The sequence below is a fragment of the Salvia hispanica genome, chromosome 2, assembly GCF_023119035.1.
Source record: "Salvia hispanica cultivar TCC Black 2014 chromosome 2, UniMelb_Shisp_WGS_1.0, whole genome shotgun sequence".
Taxonomy (NCBI): Eukaryota; Viridiplantae; Streptophyta; class Magnoliopsida; order Lamiales; family Lamiaceae; genus Salvia; species Salvia hispanica.
The window spans coordinates 1,558,745-1,574,545 of record NC_062966.1 but is presented as its reverse complement, the minus strand read 5'-3'; the positions used below and the strand labels follow the sequence as shown (position 1 = coordinate 1,574,545).

Sequence of the window (15,801 nt, the reverse complement as noted above, 5' to 3'; positions counted from 1 at the left end):
CAGTGTTCCTGTCTCAAGTTCCAAGTCTTTAGCTTCCATTTCTCCTTTAGCTTTAGCTTCTTCTAGTGCAGCTGTTGTTAGCCTAGAGTTATGGCACAAGAGACTAGGCCATTGTGCTTTTGATACAGTCAAACATGCTCTCACCAACTGTAATGTTCCTTTCCATTCAATAAAATCCAATGAGTTATGCAAATCTTGCTTTGTTGCTAAAGCTCATAGATTACCATATGAAAGTTCTACCACTGTTTATTCAAAGCCTCTTGAACTTGTGCATAGTGATCTTTGGGGTCCATCTCCCGTCATTTCAAGGAATGGATTCAAATATTATGTTACTTTCATAGACCATTATAGTCGTTTCACGTGGCTTTTTCTTCTTAAATCTAAAAGTGATGTAGAATCTGCATTCAAGCTTTTCAAAAATCTTGCTGAAAACCAATTAAATGCCAAAATTAAAATTTTACAAAGTGACTGGGGAGGAGAATTCCAAGGGCTTTCTGGTTTTTTGGCAAGTTCTGGAATTACTCATAGAGTTTCTTGTCCATATAATCCCCAACAAAATGGTTTGGCTGAAAGAAAGCATAGACATATCATTGAGATGGCTTTGTCTATGCTCTCTCAAGCTGGATTAGCTACAAGGTTTTGGGATGATGCTGTTGTCACAGCCACATATCTCATTAACAGACTACCCACAGCTCTTCTCAAATTCATTTCTCCTTTTGAAAAATTGCATAAAATTAAGCCAAACTACTCTGTGCTTAGATCATTTGGGTGTCTTTGTTACCCCTTTACTAGACCATATAACAAGCACAAGCTTGAATTTAGATCCACACCTTCCATTTTCCTTGGTTACAGCACCTCTCACAAAGGCTATAAAGCCTTATTACCATCTGGAAAGCTTATTGTAACTAGAGACATCATTTTTGATGAATCTGTTTTTCCCAATTTATCATCTCCCTCACCATCAAATATCACTGCTTCTTCTCCCAATTTATCAGCTTTTGCACCATCACATGATGCATCTTCTCTTCCTTCCGTCATACCCTCTACATTTTCAACACCTCACCATCATGATTCTGGTTGTTTTTCTTCTTCTCCTGCTGCATCACAGTCTACCCCCTCCCTAACTCTTCCTCTCTTCAATGATGATCATGTTTCTCCTTCATTAGGCAGCTCTCCTCTAAGTTCTCCACAATCAGCTCCACAAAACCTCTCGTCCACTCAGTCCATTCCTGATATCACTTCACCTTCTAATGATGAATCTGATATTCCAGTTTTGCCAACTAATGATGATAATGTCAAATCTACTCATCAAATGGTCACTAGAGGGAAAGCAGGGATTTTTAAACCTAAAGTATATCTTGTATCTCTTGCCTGCATTCCTAGAACAGCTCTTGAAGCTTTGCTAATTCCCATATGGAAAGCTGCTATGTTAGAAGAATTTCTAGCCTTGCTGAGAAACAAAACCTGGATCCTAACACTTTTACTTCCAGGAAAGAACTTGATAGGCAACACTTGGGTTTTCAAATTAAAGAGACATGTTGATGGTAGCATTGCTAGACACAAGGCTAGGTTAGTAGCACAAGGCTTCTCTCAAGAGCCTGGCTTTGATTTTACAGAAACCTTTAGCCCGGTTGTCAAGCCAACCACCATCAGAATCATCATCTCTATTGCTATATCTTCTGGTTGGATTATATCTCATCTTGATGTCAATAATGCATTTCTTCACGGTGATCTTGAGGAAGAGATATATATGAGGCAGCCTGTTGGTTTTGAGCAAGGTAATCCTAATCTAGTCTGCAAGCTCAACAAGGCCTTGTACGGTCTCAAACAAGCTTCTAGGTGTTGGTTCTCAACTATCCAATCAGTTCTACTTTCTATTGGTTTCAAGCAATCAAAGGCAGATACTTCTTTATTCTTTAGGATTCGTGGAAAAGAAACTATCTATCTTCTTATATATGTGGATGATATGCTAATTACTGGTTCTTCTTCAACTGCAATCAAGGAGGTTATTTCTCAGCTTAACAACCATTTCTCATTAAAGGATCTAGGGGAAGTGAAGCATTTTCTTGGGGTTGAGATTGCTTACACAACACAAGGCATTCATCTTTGTCAAGCAGCCTACATCAAAGAGCTTCTAAACAGAGTGCAGATGCTAGAATGTAAGCCATATCCAACTCCAATGCTTACAAACCTCAAGCTGTCCAAAAATGATGGAGATCCTTTCATGAATGGTAAGCTCTACAGAAGTACTGTTGGAGCACTTCAATATGCTGCAATAACAAGACCAGAAATTAGTTTCTCTGTCAACAAAGTTAGCCAATTCATGGCTTCACCACTTGATGTGCATTGGAAGGCAGTGAAGCGGATATTAAGATACTTGGCAGGGACTATGGACTATGGTCTTCATTTTCAGAGATCAGACTCAACATTGATGGCCTTTTCTGATTCAGATTGGGCTGCAGATCTTGATGACAGAAAATCAGTGACAGGGTATTGTGTATACTATGGAAAGAACTTGATTTCATGGTCTTCAAAGAAGCAAGCAATTGTTTCTAGATCGAGCACGGAAGCTGAATATAGAAGTCTTGCTCAAACAGCCTGCGAAGTGACATGGATAGCTGGTCTACTCGATGAACTGAGAGTTGCTTATGCAAAAACTCCAGTTATTTGGGTGGATAATATGAGCACTATAGCTTTGGCAAGTAATCCGGTATTACATGCTAGAACAAAGCATATTGAGATCAATGTCCACTTTGTGAGAGATAAGGTGAAGGAAAAGAAAGTGGAGCTTCGATATGTTCCAACTATAGATCAAACAGCGGACATTTTAACCAAGCCTTTGGGGTGTCAATTCTTCTCCCGACTGCGTAACAAGCTAAGCATTTGTTCCTTATCTGGGATTGAATTGAGGGGAAGTGTTAACATGGCTATCTTGGAGCCATGTAGTGTTCAAGCTGGAGCAAGAAATGTTAAGTTGAAAAGTCATGTACACAAGGATGTTAAGGATGCAAAAGTAGCTAAAGTTGATGACTTGAAAAAGCCACCTCAGCCTGCTCCATCATGGAAGGATATATTGATGTCCGGCAATTGTTCATTGGTTAAGAGCTCAAGGATCCACAGCACGTGAGAAATCAAGAGATCCTCTCAGAATCAGTTATTTGAATTTGTTGTTTAGCTAATGTTACAGCTGGTCCTTTAGGGTTTCATGTTATGTTCTAGGTCCTTCTGTGTCTAGTATATATAGTGATCTTCCTTGTAAGAATGCGACGAGTTCAACATATCACATGGATAGCTGGTCTACTCGATGAACTGAGAGTTGCTTATGCAAAAACTCCAGTTATTTGGGTGGATAATATGAGCACTATAGCTTTGGCAAGTAATCCGGTATTACATGCTAGAACAAAGCATATTGAGATCAATGTCCACTTTGTGAGAGATAAGGTGAAGGAAAAGAAAGTGGAGCTTCGATATGTTCCAACTATAGATCAAACAACGGACATTTTAACCAAGCCTTTGGGGTGTCAATTCTTCTCCCGACTGCGTAACAAGCTAAGCATTTGTTCCTTATCTGGGATTGAATTGAGGGGAAGTGTTAACATGGCTATCTTGGAGCCATGTAGTGTTCAAGCTGGAGCAAGAAATGTTAAGTTGAAAAGTCATGTACACAAGGATGTTAAGGATGCAAAAGTAGCTAAAGTTGATGACTTGAAAAAGCCACCTCAGCCTGCTCCATCATGGAAGGATATATTGATGTCTGGCAATTGTTCATTGGTTAAGAGCTCAAGGATCCACAGCACGTGAGAAATCAAGAGATCCTCTCAGAATCAGTTATTTGAATTTGTTGTTTAGCTAATGTTACAGCTGGTCCTTTAGGGTTTCATGTTATGTTCTAGGTCCTTCTGTGTCTAGTATATATAGTGATCTTCCTTGTAAGAATGCGACGAGTTCAACATATCATATCAATGAAAGATATTGTTTTCTTGCTATAAACAGCAATGACTACTTACAACCTTACTGCATGTTTCAATTCTTGCTGCCATTCTTTCATGTATTTGCTTGATTTATATCTACTGTGTTGATTAGAATGACAGCAATGAGAGGTACATGCACAAACAAATCTTGGCCTCATTGGGATGCATGGAAAGAGATCTACAGCCAAGACCGTGCTTGTGGTAGTCAGGCTCGAGGTGCAAGGGAGGCTGAAGCACTTTTATGATAAATGGCCACAACATCAAGAGGTTTTACACAAAGGAGCAACAAGATGAGGTCTTTGTCATGACTCTGATCGAGTGACGTGGAGCTTGAAAACCAACGGGCAAACGACGTTAAACAATTGCACTTTAGTGTTAATTTTGTGTGAGTCAATATGTTTTTCTCTCATTTTTAGGAGTTTTCTTAAGTGTGTTTGAGGCAATACTTTAGGAAATTTCTTTTTCTCTAATGAGGTGAGACTCATTTTCCACCAACACACTTTTCTTTCTTATCTCTCTTTTATTTTATCAATTTTGCGTTAAAATGTATCCATCAAGATGACTATTTTGGTGGACGAAAGGGTATAATATTTTTTATTTTCCCACCAACTGCAATTAATAATTTTGAAACTTGACTAAATAATTTTCGAGATAACCCCTCAAATAATCTTAAAATCAGTCTACAAGTCAATCATCATATGACTAATCAAAGGCTGGTCTACGTTCAAGAAGAAGAAACAAAATTACCTTTGCAGCTCCAGTTCATTTTGCAAACAAAATGCAGCCATTATTTGAAGAAGAAAAAAAGAACAAGGATGTCTCTACCAATGTACATGCATGTAAAACATGGTTTCGGCTAGAGGTGACCGAGGTTTACGGTTCCGGCAGTTAACTGTGTTCTCCAACGCCCAACAGTGGAATCGCAGCTCACGACCAGCCACCAAGACAACCTATAGGCTCTCTACGGGTATCTTTTAAAACCATTCCAAGTGTTGACTGTTCAATATCAAGACATGAATGTCAGGAGAGGAGAAGTTACCATATTATCAACATTTCTACCTCATTTCTAATGGGACTCATTAACTCGGAACGATGTTTTCTTGCTAGGATTGACTCTTTGACACGATCTAATTCAATCTTAGATAGCGAACTAATCCATAATCCATTACATCAGAACTACAAAGGCAAGTCCTCCACGGTTCCACCTAGACAACACTAGTTCTAACTTCTACATCATTATACTTAAAAACAAATAACAGCCTCTTATGTAGAGCAAATATGTATATGCCACAAATTATAAGAAAGTCGGGTTGATTGAACCTTAAATGCAATAGCATCTTCAAATGGCAAGTACGTTGTGAAAAGAGTAATCTGGCTAGCCGTTAACTACTTTGCTCAAACATAGACAACCACACGGATACAATGGGAAACATACACATTCAATCATCAAAACAACAAATCAAATCAATGTAAACAGAACTAAAATCAAGTCAGACATAAAAATGGATAATATGGAAAGTAAAAATAGTGGAAGCTTCCTAGATTGGATTACATCGAAAAAGATCCCCTCTGATATCCTTAGTAAAAATGTTTATTGGTGAAATGGGAACAATAGTCTTATGTTTCGAAGCGGATAGAGCATACTACAATATCAATACAATCGATAAGGATCACCTAAAACATCTACTAGGCGGGAAATTAGGTGTTGTATTTTCTAAGTGGAAAGTTTAGTGGATCTAGCTCGAGCTTCGTCTCCATCTCTAACAGTAAGAGGGGCAGGTTTAGTGGATCTAGCCCGAGCTTCGTCTCCGTCTCTTAGAGTAAGAGGGGCGAACGAGACAGAGCTAGTGAGCCTTCTGAAGAGACTAGGCTGCGCTCTCGGCACAGCTTTGGCTGTCTTCACTTTAGCTATGTGGAAACCAATTGCATCTACATACCAACCACACTTCCCTTTGAATCCCACAACCTGTCCTCCTTCCATCGGCAGACTGAATGGCGTCCCTTCTTCCACTCCAAACGCCCCCAATGTTCTGCGGTTCGTCCTGAACGTCAGCGACCGGATCACCGGGCTCCCCCCGTGCACCACCGGGGCGTAGTGCCCCCACACCGCCGTCAGGTACTCCTCCGGAAACTGCAGCTTCACCTATGCACCCAATATATATGCAGTCTTACTTCGATACCTTTAATAGTTAATACTACTACTACTACTACTACTACTATGTTGGAATAATTGGATGATGCAATTAACATTTATACCTCAGCAGTTTTGGTGCCTCCGCCACCTCCACGCTTCTCCGCTGCAACGGGCCTTCCGTTTCTATCGTACACGACGCGTATTGAATCGATGCAACGGCCATACATGAGCTTGATCTCCCTCACTCCATTGAAGCTCCCATCATCCCAATTGCTCCCGCCGTTTCCTCCCCATGGCCCAACCACGATCTCCTTCCCATCGCCCGCCTCGTCCTTTTCCCCTTGCTACAAGATCAAGATCAAGATCAAGATCACACCATAAGTTTCATATGTTTTGACAAGAATATAGTAGTAGGACAAGCATGAAAATAGTAGCGTACCATGTTTAACCTAGGAGTACTTGCAAGAAAAGTAAAGAGCAAATATGTTGATTGCAATGCTTCAACACATACTACTATATATATATATACACACATCAGCTAGAGTAGAAGAATGTTCCACTTTTGCTCCAGTATCTAATTCCAATACAGGCAAAGGGAATAAAGATTACCTTTTTAGTTTAGGGTACAACATTAGCGGTTTAGATTCAATATGATTGCTTTGAATCTGTGCTGAGATGATTAAATGGGGATATATTCCTTGTATTGTTCATGTTCGTGATAAAAGGTAGATGAGCTGCATCAATTTGACGATAATGAGGATATATTCTCACTATGTCAGACTGTTCATATATTCAAAGTTCTGTGCAACCACAGCAACAGAGCTGGCAAAAATATTTTTAGTTTTACTAAAAAATAATTTGGACTCCAATTCTATGCACAGACACAATCCTCATGTCATTCGACTCTGGACTTCTTTATCTTAGGCGTCCATGTGAAGTCGAATGATGTCTTCCTCCGTACACGCTCCTTGCTTGAAACTTTAACATCTTCAATGTAATGTCTCCAACATTTGTTGGAGTACAATCCGCAGCAGCTCGGGCTATCTTCTCTCTCCATTATCAGCGTGTTTATCAACTGCAACCATGACCAAAACAATTAGCGTGCATATTACATATGAACATCATTAATCATTTTCAGGGCACAAAATATCTGAACAAAAGATCAAATTACAAGACCATAGTTCCTCTATAGACAATTTCCATGGTTTCCCTTCCTTCTCAAGGAATTGAAAGAGGTTTGTTTTGTGGAATTAAGCTCAAATAAATTGCAAGAGCAAGAAAAACACACTCGGATTGGTTACATAGTTTGCCTCTATTGAGACTACATCTTGGGGCACTGCCAAGACCGATATTTTACATTATTTTTTTTAATTCAATTACAGGTCATTTCTAAGAGACAACAGCTTTAAATCTGCCCTAATTATGATTGTGCCCACAATGACAAGAACACTCTTACTGAGCGACAAAAGCCATAAACCTGCGCTAATTATGATTGTGCCCAAATGACACCCTTACTAACAAAGGGTAGGTTCAGTAATTTTAGGCTCCTCCATAACTAAATGCAGAAAACAACTACAAAACCCTTACTAACAAGTAACAACACATGTACGTTCAGGCTCCATAGTTCAATAGTTCAACTAGAAAACATTCTTACGTAAATGAGACATTTATGCACAACTTGAGTGGAAGCATTGGCGTGAGTCCCCTATTTAACTCCAACTACCAAGTATTCATTCAATTTCGATGTTGTATAATGTATATATATTATGTTCTTTCTCTTAGTGTTCCAACCAAAGGGTAAATTTGATGCTTTGATAAGTTCATTCTTTTGCACATTAACTGTAATTATGACAAGCAACAACCATAAAAGAGACGGTATAGAGCATAAGAACCGCATCTTATATACACAAGTCAATGAAAAAACACCAGGGGCTCATTTGGTTGACAGTATAGAACTACATCTTATACACTACACACACAATTAACTACTGTACTATATAATGCATTGCATAGTCGCAAGTTTTTACCTCGAGTAGCTCACCCTCGGCCGATGATACTAAATCCAGACTCTTTCCATGGATCTCCCTCAACCAATCATCAACATTCTTCACAACTTTCGACGCAGATGCAATCAATTCTATCCTGCCAGCCTTAGGTTGCCAAAGATCCTTCTCTCTCGCTTTTTCGAAAATCTTCATAGTCTGCAAACAAAATCCAGCATATAAATTGATGACAGACAAGGCATTACGATAAAACTCCATGTGCTGAACAACAAACAAGAAAATGCAGAACCTTCTTGGTGTATATGATCAATTTAAACCCTGCTTTGAATCCATCCAAGTCCCAAGAGAAGCGGTCACATGAATCATCTGGTCTCTTGTTACATGAACTGGGAGAGAGCTTCACGTGAGATAAACGCGGAGCATTGAGAAGGGGGAAAAACCTCCCACGGCCTTGGTATTCGAATGAGTGGAGATAAGGAGCAATTACATTGACTTCATTCAGCATGTAGCATTTGATCAAGGTCAAGCTCTTTAATGTTTGGCTACAAATCCGAATCTTCTCTATTCTAGTGCAGTTTCGAAGCTCCAATTTCTCAAGCAACGGAGACATGGAAATGTGATTTTCAAAGGCAGAGTCTGTCATCCCAGTGCCCATCAACGTCAAATTCCTCAGCTTTTCCGTGCAATTGAGGCGGATTTTGTGCTTGAAGCTATTCTGCCCATGGAACCAAAATGTTTCAAGGTTAGGGGCCGTGATTTCAATACGTTTCGTCAATGGGCAGTCATGCACCTCGACTCTCTTAAGCTTAACGAGGTAGGAGATCTGTAAATAGTGCAGATGTGAGCAGCCAACAATCCTCAAATCCTCCAGCAACGGGCAGTTTTCTTCGAGTCTCTTCACCAACTTGGCATCAAAATACACAGCTTCTCTAATCAAAATCCCTTTCAAATTACACATCTTCAACGAAGCCAAGCCGTACAATGAACTGCCCGTCAGTTTCAAAAAAGTAATCGAACTCGACTCAGTCAAACCAATTGGCAGCGCAGGATCCTGATATTTCCCGGCACAAACCTCAAGCTCCTTCACATTCTTAGCAATGGCGGCTCGAATCCATTCCACGATTGACTGCATAGGCTGCATAAATGGAATATCGATATCATTCGCGAACAATCTGAATTTATCCACGCATTCGAGGCGATCGAGCCTCGTAGCCAGCGCATTCGTCACAAACCCCTTGAAATTATCCCAGTCCTCGCATCTACTCTTTATCCCGAAAACCCCTACCTTTCTCTGCGTCTTGAACCACCGCTGGTCGAAGTGGAACGACTGGTACGAATCGAACACGCGCTTCCAATTCTTCGAGAGGACCGTTGTTCGAGCCACGTCTTTGGGGCAGCGGAGGAAATTGAGGATGTGGTGGGCGATCGACTCCGGCAACTCCGAAATCCGATCCGAGACTTGGTCTTCTCCAGCGACCTTTCGCCTCTTTCCGACTTGATCGCTATTCGAGTCCATATCTCTTTGCCTCTTTCTCGTCTTCTTCTTCCCCAATTCGCGATCGTCGGAAACCCTAGGAAGACGAGAGTGGAAAAGCATTTTTTTTTCTGATAAAATTCGATTTTTTTTCTGTAATTACAAATCCAATATAAAATGAGAAAAAGAAGAAAATCTAACAATATTAGAGAATATTTCTAGTACCATTTTGGCGGGAAAATTATGATATTTGATCGAGCGGAGATTAGGAAGTTTAGGATTTGCGATAATCACATTTCTTTTTTATCGTTATTTGATTTCAATTTCACTGTTTTTAAATTGAATCATCGGAACTGAACTTACTCGCTTTTTTTGAGTCGAATGAGGGGTAGATTCGCATGATTAGAGGCTTTATTGTTGGTTGACTCACATAAAAGTATATAAATGGTTTAAAAATCATACTCCTTTCGTCTCATTTTGAGTTCCGATTTATCATTTTTTTTGGTGAGAGAAGGCAGGCCACCGCCTGATTACAAGGAAAAATTAGCGAGCATAAGAAATACCAAGTCTATCGTGCAACAACCAAATACCAAGCCTTATGGGAGGGGATTCTAAAGTATGAACTCCTCTAGGGAAACTATAGGCATGATGAGATAGAAAATCCGCAGCAAAATTCCCTTCCCAGTGCAAATGGTTGACCACCACCGAATCAAAATCTAGAAGCAAGTCGCGCACGCCTTGCACTACAGATCTACAATTGATGGACACTTCAAAGTCCCCTTGATCATTGAGATTCCAATGAAACTGTCACTTTTCACCTCTAACTTTCAGAAACCCAAAGTTTTTGCCAAACTTAAACCATGGAGCAGACATCAGAGTTCAGCCAACAAAATGGAGCATAACCCAATAACCCAATATTTACCAAGAAATCATACCTCCAAGAACCTGCTGCAATCCGGAAGAGGACGCCTCCATAAGCACGTCCTGACCCGCCCTCTGTATTGAGCTTTAAATACCTCACTTTGTTTCTTCTCTTTGCTTTTGGATCGTTTCTTCTTTTACTTAAAGTTAAAAGCCCAAAACAAAAGTTGTGTAGCGTAGGATGTACAATACTCCCTCGGTCCCAAGATATTAGAGCTTTTTCTTTTGGGTACAAGAATTTAGGAGATGTTGTTTAGTGGTGTAAGTGGAGTTGGTAGTAAAGTAACTTTTTAACATAAATAGAAATGGCTCAAATATATTGGGACACCCCAAAAAGGAATAAGGGTCTGATATCTTAGGACGGAGGGTGTACTTTTTATATGAATGCTGAATTAAAGATCAAACCATCTACATGATTAGTTCGTTATCTTAGGCACATAAACACACTATTACCCTTTATTTTAATTAATTTGAACAAAGCTCAGCTTTCATTACACAACCAACATGATGCCATATTTCTCCTCAATTTCATCAAGAACACATCCAAAAATCATTTCAAGCCCATCAAAATCCCAAAAACTTGAAAGAATTAGCCAACAAATGATCCACAGCAGTGGGAGCAAACTTCCTAGCAAACAGGAAACACACATTGGTAGTCTGTCCATTGTACAAGCATGACCCCTCAGGACCACCAACAGCATCCTTGAAGAACTTCTCCGTCAGCTCCCCCTCGTCGTACGAGGCCGGGTGGGGCCCGCCCCTCGACCAGTCGACCCACGTGAGGGTCCGGTTGGCCAGGAGATGGGGCGACCGCAGGGTCATCATCGTGGGCAGGTAGTGCTCGTCTCCATAGCATGTGTGGGGCCTACAGAACTGCTCAAACTTGGGGTGGTAGAGTGTGTCCTGCACCGCGTCGACTGCCAGCTTCCTGCTGAGCTCGAACCACTGGGACCCCTTGCGCCAGTCGGAGAGGTTCACCTCGGGGGCCATGCCCTCGTTGTAGCGCCCCCGGCCATAGGGGCTGTCCTCATCAAAGGCGCCAAGGAAGCTGAATTGGGATTGGGATATGTAGGTGTAGATGTTGGTGAAGTTGTGGAGAGGGATGCAGGCCTCAGAGACGAGTACGAACCACTCGTTGGAGAAGTCCAGCAGCGCGTTGGCGAGGAGGCGCCTCTCTGCGTCGCACATGTTCATCCTCCCCCACTCAGCAACCTTACAAGAACAACAACTACAATAAGCCATTGTTGCCAAAACTAGAACATTTTAGACAACATTTTGTTAGGAAACATGCCATTTAGATCAACTTAAATCAATGTAAATAGATCATTGTTACAAAAACTAAGACATTTTAGATAACATTCCATCTAAACATACAACTAATGAGGCAATGTGTAGATCATTTTGTTAGGAAACATACCAAATAGATCACAAAATAATTCATTTCCACAAAAATGTAATGAGATAGATGGATGGGGTGATGTGAATACCTGGCTAGGAATCTGCCTGCCATAGAAGGGTGAAGAAGGCTCGAATCCGGGGTCATAGCCAGGCGAGGAGTGAATGTAGATCGAGTAAAGCCTCTCGCTCCCGTTGAAGAACCTCTCCCACAGAGGTGCAAGGGGCAGAGGCCCCCTTGTCAAGAACATGAATGCAATCTTGGGAGTCCTCTCAAAAGGGTATTTCTCGATCACAGGCACCACCGAGGCGCGCCAAAAGAGGTCTGTGTCATTCATCGCGTGCAAGAGGCTCGATGGGGGCCTAATCCAGCTCTCCAAGCCCTTGGATTCTTGGACACAGCGGTCGTGGTGAGTCTGGATCCTCGTGGCAGCAGTCGAGGAAGCAACGTTGTGGATGTTACTGTACCGGTACGTATACATACTGATGTAGAGAAACACTAGACCTACCCCTAACAAGAGGAAGAGAAGCAGCAGCCTAAGAGGAAGTAGATGTTTGCTGTATTGGTGCATCATCCTTAGAGGAATTTGGCCTTCCTCTAATGAACTAAAGCTTCCCACCCTAGGTTGCATCTCCCTCTTGAAATTCCCTAACTAATACTAACAAAAGTGTTATTTTTATTTCAATATTCCTGCTCCCAATTCAGACATGAACAGAGCAACCACAGAAGAATATTTTAAGGAACACTAGTGAAATAACAACTCCAAGAATGATTTAACAGACTGGAATAAAGAGGAATTCTAACTTTTGAGGGTATGGGCATTGAAGAAAACCAGTAAAAATTGAATCTTTACAACAATAATTGAACTATCACAACCAAGAACATGCCTAGTTCCTCACCATATGGGAAAAACCTCGGAAAATGCTGCAAAACATGTCATGAGGGATTAAAAACCTAAGATCTCGCAGCTGATTTTCTTGCCAAAAATAGACATTTGATGTACAAGTAAAATGAGGTAAAAAAAGTTGAGAATTATGGTGGGAAATGATTGTACATGAACAACCAAAGTGACAACAACAAGAAGAGGAAAAAATTGAAATCTATTGATGCATCAAGAAATGAGAAAATCCGTTTGGGTTTGGAGAATGAAACTGATTCTGAGTTTTATTAATGCCTTAAATTTGTTGTTTTCATAACGTTGGAAGCACTTGTAATCGAGGGTGCTCTAGTGTTGGGGCATTAAAATCAACATTGATGAGAGATGGCACGGTGATGATGCCAAACAGAGATTCATGATTGGATTTGGGGAATATTTATGTGCTTATTTGAGGAAATTGAGAAAAATCTGGCCGAATTTATTAAGGAATCGTGTGTAATTACACCATATTATCTTGTACTAATAACTGATTTTTCGTGGTCAAATCAAAATCATGTTGCAAAGATCTAGCAAGGATTTTGAGGATGAAGCTCAATTCAACTAGTATTAAACTCGAAATATTAGGGATTGGAGTAATCACGAGAGTAGATGAAGATTTATTGTTTTATGATAGGAGAAAAAACTTTAATATGGGATTTTATTTTGTCTTTTATATTTGATGTGGGAGTATTTGATATGTATTAAATTTTACGTTCTCTTTCTATAAAAATAGTTTCTTTTAATATTTTGTTCGTCCCATGACATTCAATTGTTGAAATTTTTTCACAACCATGCACTAATAATAATATCGACTTCACGATCAAATAACATTATTTTAAATTACTTTTCACATTTTTTTAGTTCAGCATTTTTAAATATTTGTTTTTTCTTTTTACGGAATATGTGGAGTGAGTATGGAGTATGTGATATTCCTTAAGGCACATTTCATTACAGGTTGCCCTCATTTAATTGAGTCAAAAACTTTATTTTAATTTCTCTTTCATATTTTGTTCTTTTTCCAAATGAATTCCCTTCCCACTTAACCTGTATTTCATTATAGTCATCTTAAAAGAAACATCTCAATTAACTTAGGGCGGAGAGAGTAGCATTCATTTGATGATAATATAATTTTATTTATAGAGAGATATTATGGATAGTGATAAAATACAAACTCTATATATTGTACAAACTCCAAATTATAATTTAGACTATAGAAAAATATTAATAGATGGCAAAATAGTACTAGCAACAAAAAATGTCAAACATAACGTCAACACAACATCAATCGTTGACACTGTGCTGACATTTTCTGTTGTTATTTTGTATCTATTGATATTTCTAACATATCAGATTATAATTTATAATATATATAATATTTAGAGTTTGCATTTAATTATATAAAATATTATAGTTATACTTCATAAAATATAGAAATATTGCAATATTGTGAATAAGATCTTCTGGTCCCCAGGATGATAGGACGGCTGGACGGGTACCATTGGAATTTGGGATAATTACATATTATTGTGGTTAAAACTAATACTTCTATATCCTAATTATTAAATATTTATTTTATATAAATGTTTAAATTTAGTGCAATCATTAGGACGGCCGTACATTAACATAACCACACTGGCATTTGATAACAAAAGAATTTGGAATTTATGATCCCGCCGATAATCCGGCTTAGTGAGATTATTTTGGGTATAGACAAATTTGACCGACTATATTTCCTCCCTTCCGAAAAAAATAGATTTTGTTCTATTTATGTTATATGCAAGATTATAGTAGTTGATTTCACAATAAATTTGATGTTCCTTCATAAACTCCTACTATATGGTTAACATTCCTTGAGTTTTATTTTGACTAATAACCCCTACTAGATATTCGTTGATTTTTAGTTAGATATAGTAGGAAGATTCTATGTGTTTTAAGTGGATTCATTGTGGTTCATTTTGATGAGCCTGAAAGATCAAGTCCAAGAACAAATTTAGAGCTGACCACGACCCTTTTATAAGGGTCTTTCGACCCACCCTCTCATACATAATGTGAGAAATCTCTCTCGTTTTTCGTGATCTTGATCTTCTGATACTAGTACGTGAGTGTGCGTGTGAGTGTTGTGTTTGGTCTTCGCCTTCATGTGCATGTGTGTTAGGCGTCATGTGATCCTCGTCAGTATTGTACGATGAGGGGATGCACAATCTATAACATGCAAAAACGAGGGGAATTCACCATCCCAAGATATTAGACCCCGCACATGAATTTAGGAGATAGTTGTTTAGTGGTGTAAGTAGAGTTAGTAGTAGAGTAAATTTTTACCTTAAATAAAAATGGTTCAAGTGTATTGGGACACCCCAAAGTGGAATAGGGGTCTAATATCTTGGGACGGAGGGAGTAACTTAATAGGATGGATGAATGATGCCACAAACAAGGTGATGAATCGTTTAATAAGTCGTAGATTGGTAGAATGACGCTATAGACAAGGTGATGAATCATTTGATAAGTCGGTAAATCAAACTCCAAGCACCATGCTCCTAGGAGACAAGGTGAAAGGAGTTATAATTTACTTTCTAATTGATTATTAATCTCCAAATTTATTCGTAAGGTAATGGACTTTAAATAGAAAGTAAAATCTAATTCTGGAAGAAAAGATAGAGATAAAAGAAAAAGAAGTCAGATCCTTACCATATAATCATGTTCTAAGGTGATGTTCGGTTTAGGGTTTCCTAGATAAAATAGTACTCCATCAAGATATAATCTATGATTAAATTGTGAGATATTTTAGTTGGAGGGGGTTAACTATGACTAATTATCCCATGATTATCCATCTAAGATTGAGTTGTAAGATTGATCTCACGAACCAAATACACTACACATTATTAATATCAAATCAAATCTCTAGAATCTTCAAACTGAACACCTCTAAGGAAACATAATTAATAGACGACTAAGGCCATTTGTGGTCCTAAACATACGACGATTTTAC

General features: G+C 39.2%; 3 protein-coding genes across 4 annotated transcripts; all 3 read right to left on the bottom strand.

Moving 5' to 3' along the window:
- Positions 1-5,519: 5,519 nt before the first annotated feature.
- LOC125207369 (jacalin-related lectin 19) lies at positions 5,520-6,655 on the bottom strand. The gene is made up of 3 exons (XM_048106672.1): positions 6,545-6,655; positions 6,228-6,449; positions 5,520-6,114 (listed from the first exon to the last, which is right to left on the bottom strand). Exons 1-3 carry the CDS (start codon positions 6,638-6,640, stop codon positions 5,686-5,688), a joined length of 747 nt encoding a protein of 248 aa, XP_047962629.1. The 5' UTR covers positions 6,641-6,655; the 3' UTR covers positions 5,520-5,685.
- A 185-nt stretch (positions 6,656-6,840) lies between these two features.
- LOC125207368 (putative F-box protein At1g49610) lies at positions 6,841-9,822 on the bottom strand. The gene is made up of 3 exons (XM_048106671.1): positions 8,398-9,822; positions 8,133-8,306; positions 6,841-7,180 (listed from the first exon to the last, which is right to left on the bottom strand). Exons 1-3 carry the CDS (start codon positions 9,703-9,705, stop codon positions 7,001-7,003), a joined length of 1,662 nt encoding a protein of 553 aa, XP_047962628.1. The 5' UTR covers positions 9,706-9,822; the 3' UTR covers positions 6,841-7,000.
- A 1,123-nt stretch (positions 9,823-10,945) lies between these two features.
- Positions 10,946-12,609, bottom strand: LOC125203509 (glycosyltransferase BC10-like). 2 transcript variants are annotated; one of them, XM_048101865.1, is made up of 3 exons: positions 11,991-12,609; positions 11,633-11,715; positions 10,946-11,551 (listed from the first exon to the last, which is right to left on the bottom strand). In XM_048101865.1, exons 1-3 carry the CDS (start codon positions 12,528-12,530, stop codon positions 11,068-11,070), a joined length of 1,107 nt encoding a protein of 368 aa, XP_047957822.1. In that variant the 5' UTR covers positions 12,531-12,609; the 3' UTR covers positions 10,946-11,067. The 2 variants fall into 2 exon arrangements, with proteins under 2 accessions (XP_047957822.1, XP_047957821.1); XM_048101864.1 differs by having other exon boundaries at positions 10,946-11,715.
- Positions 12,610-15,801: the final 3,192 nt, after the last annotated feature.

Bases quoted from the DNA above. Each gene is read 5' to 3' on its own strand.
- LOC125207369 (XM_048106672.1), bottom strand. From the start codon at position 6,640: ATGTGTGTATATATATATATAGTAGTATGTGTTGAAGCATTGCAATCA. The intron at 6,450-6,544 runs GTACGCTACTAT...TTGATCTTGTAG, and splicing joins GTACTCCTAGGTTAAACATG to CAAGGGGAAAAGGACGAGGC. The intron at 6,115-6,227 runs GTATAAATGTTA...TTGGGTGCATAG, and splicing joins GAGGCACCAAAACTGCTGAG to GTGAAGCTGCAGTTTCCGGA.
- LOC125207368 (XM_048106671.1), bottom strand. From the start codon at position 9,705: ATGCTTTTCCACTCTCGTCTTCCTAGGGTTTCCGACGATCGCGAATTG. The intron at 8,307-8,397 runs GTTCTGCATTTT...TTTTGTTTGCAG, and splicing joins TGATCATATACACCAAGAAG to ACTATGAAGATTTTCGAAAA. The intron at 7,181-8,132 runs GTAAAAACTTGC...TCATGGTTGCAG, and splicing joins CCGAGGGTGAGCTACTCGAG to TTGATAAACACGCTGATAAT.
- LOC125203509 (XM_048101864.1), bottom strand. From the start codon at position 12,530: ATGCAACCTAGGGTGGGAAGCTTTAGTTCATTAGAGGAAGGCCAAATT. The intron at 11,716-11,990 runs GTATTCACATCA...TGTTCTTGTAAG, and splicing joins GCAGGCAGATTCCTAGCCAG to GTTGCTGAGTGGGGGAGGAT.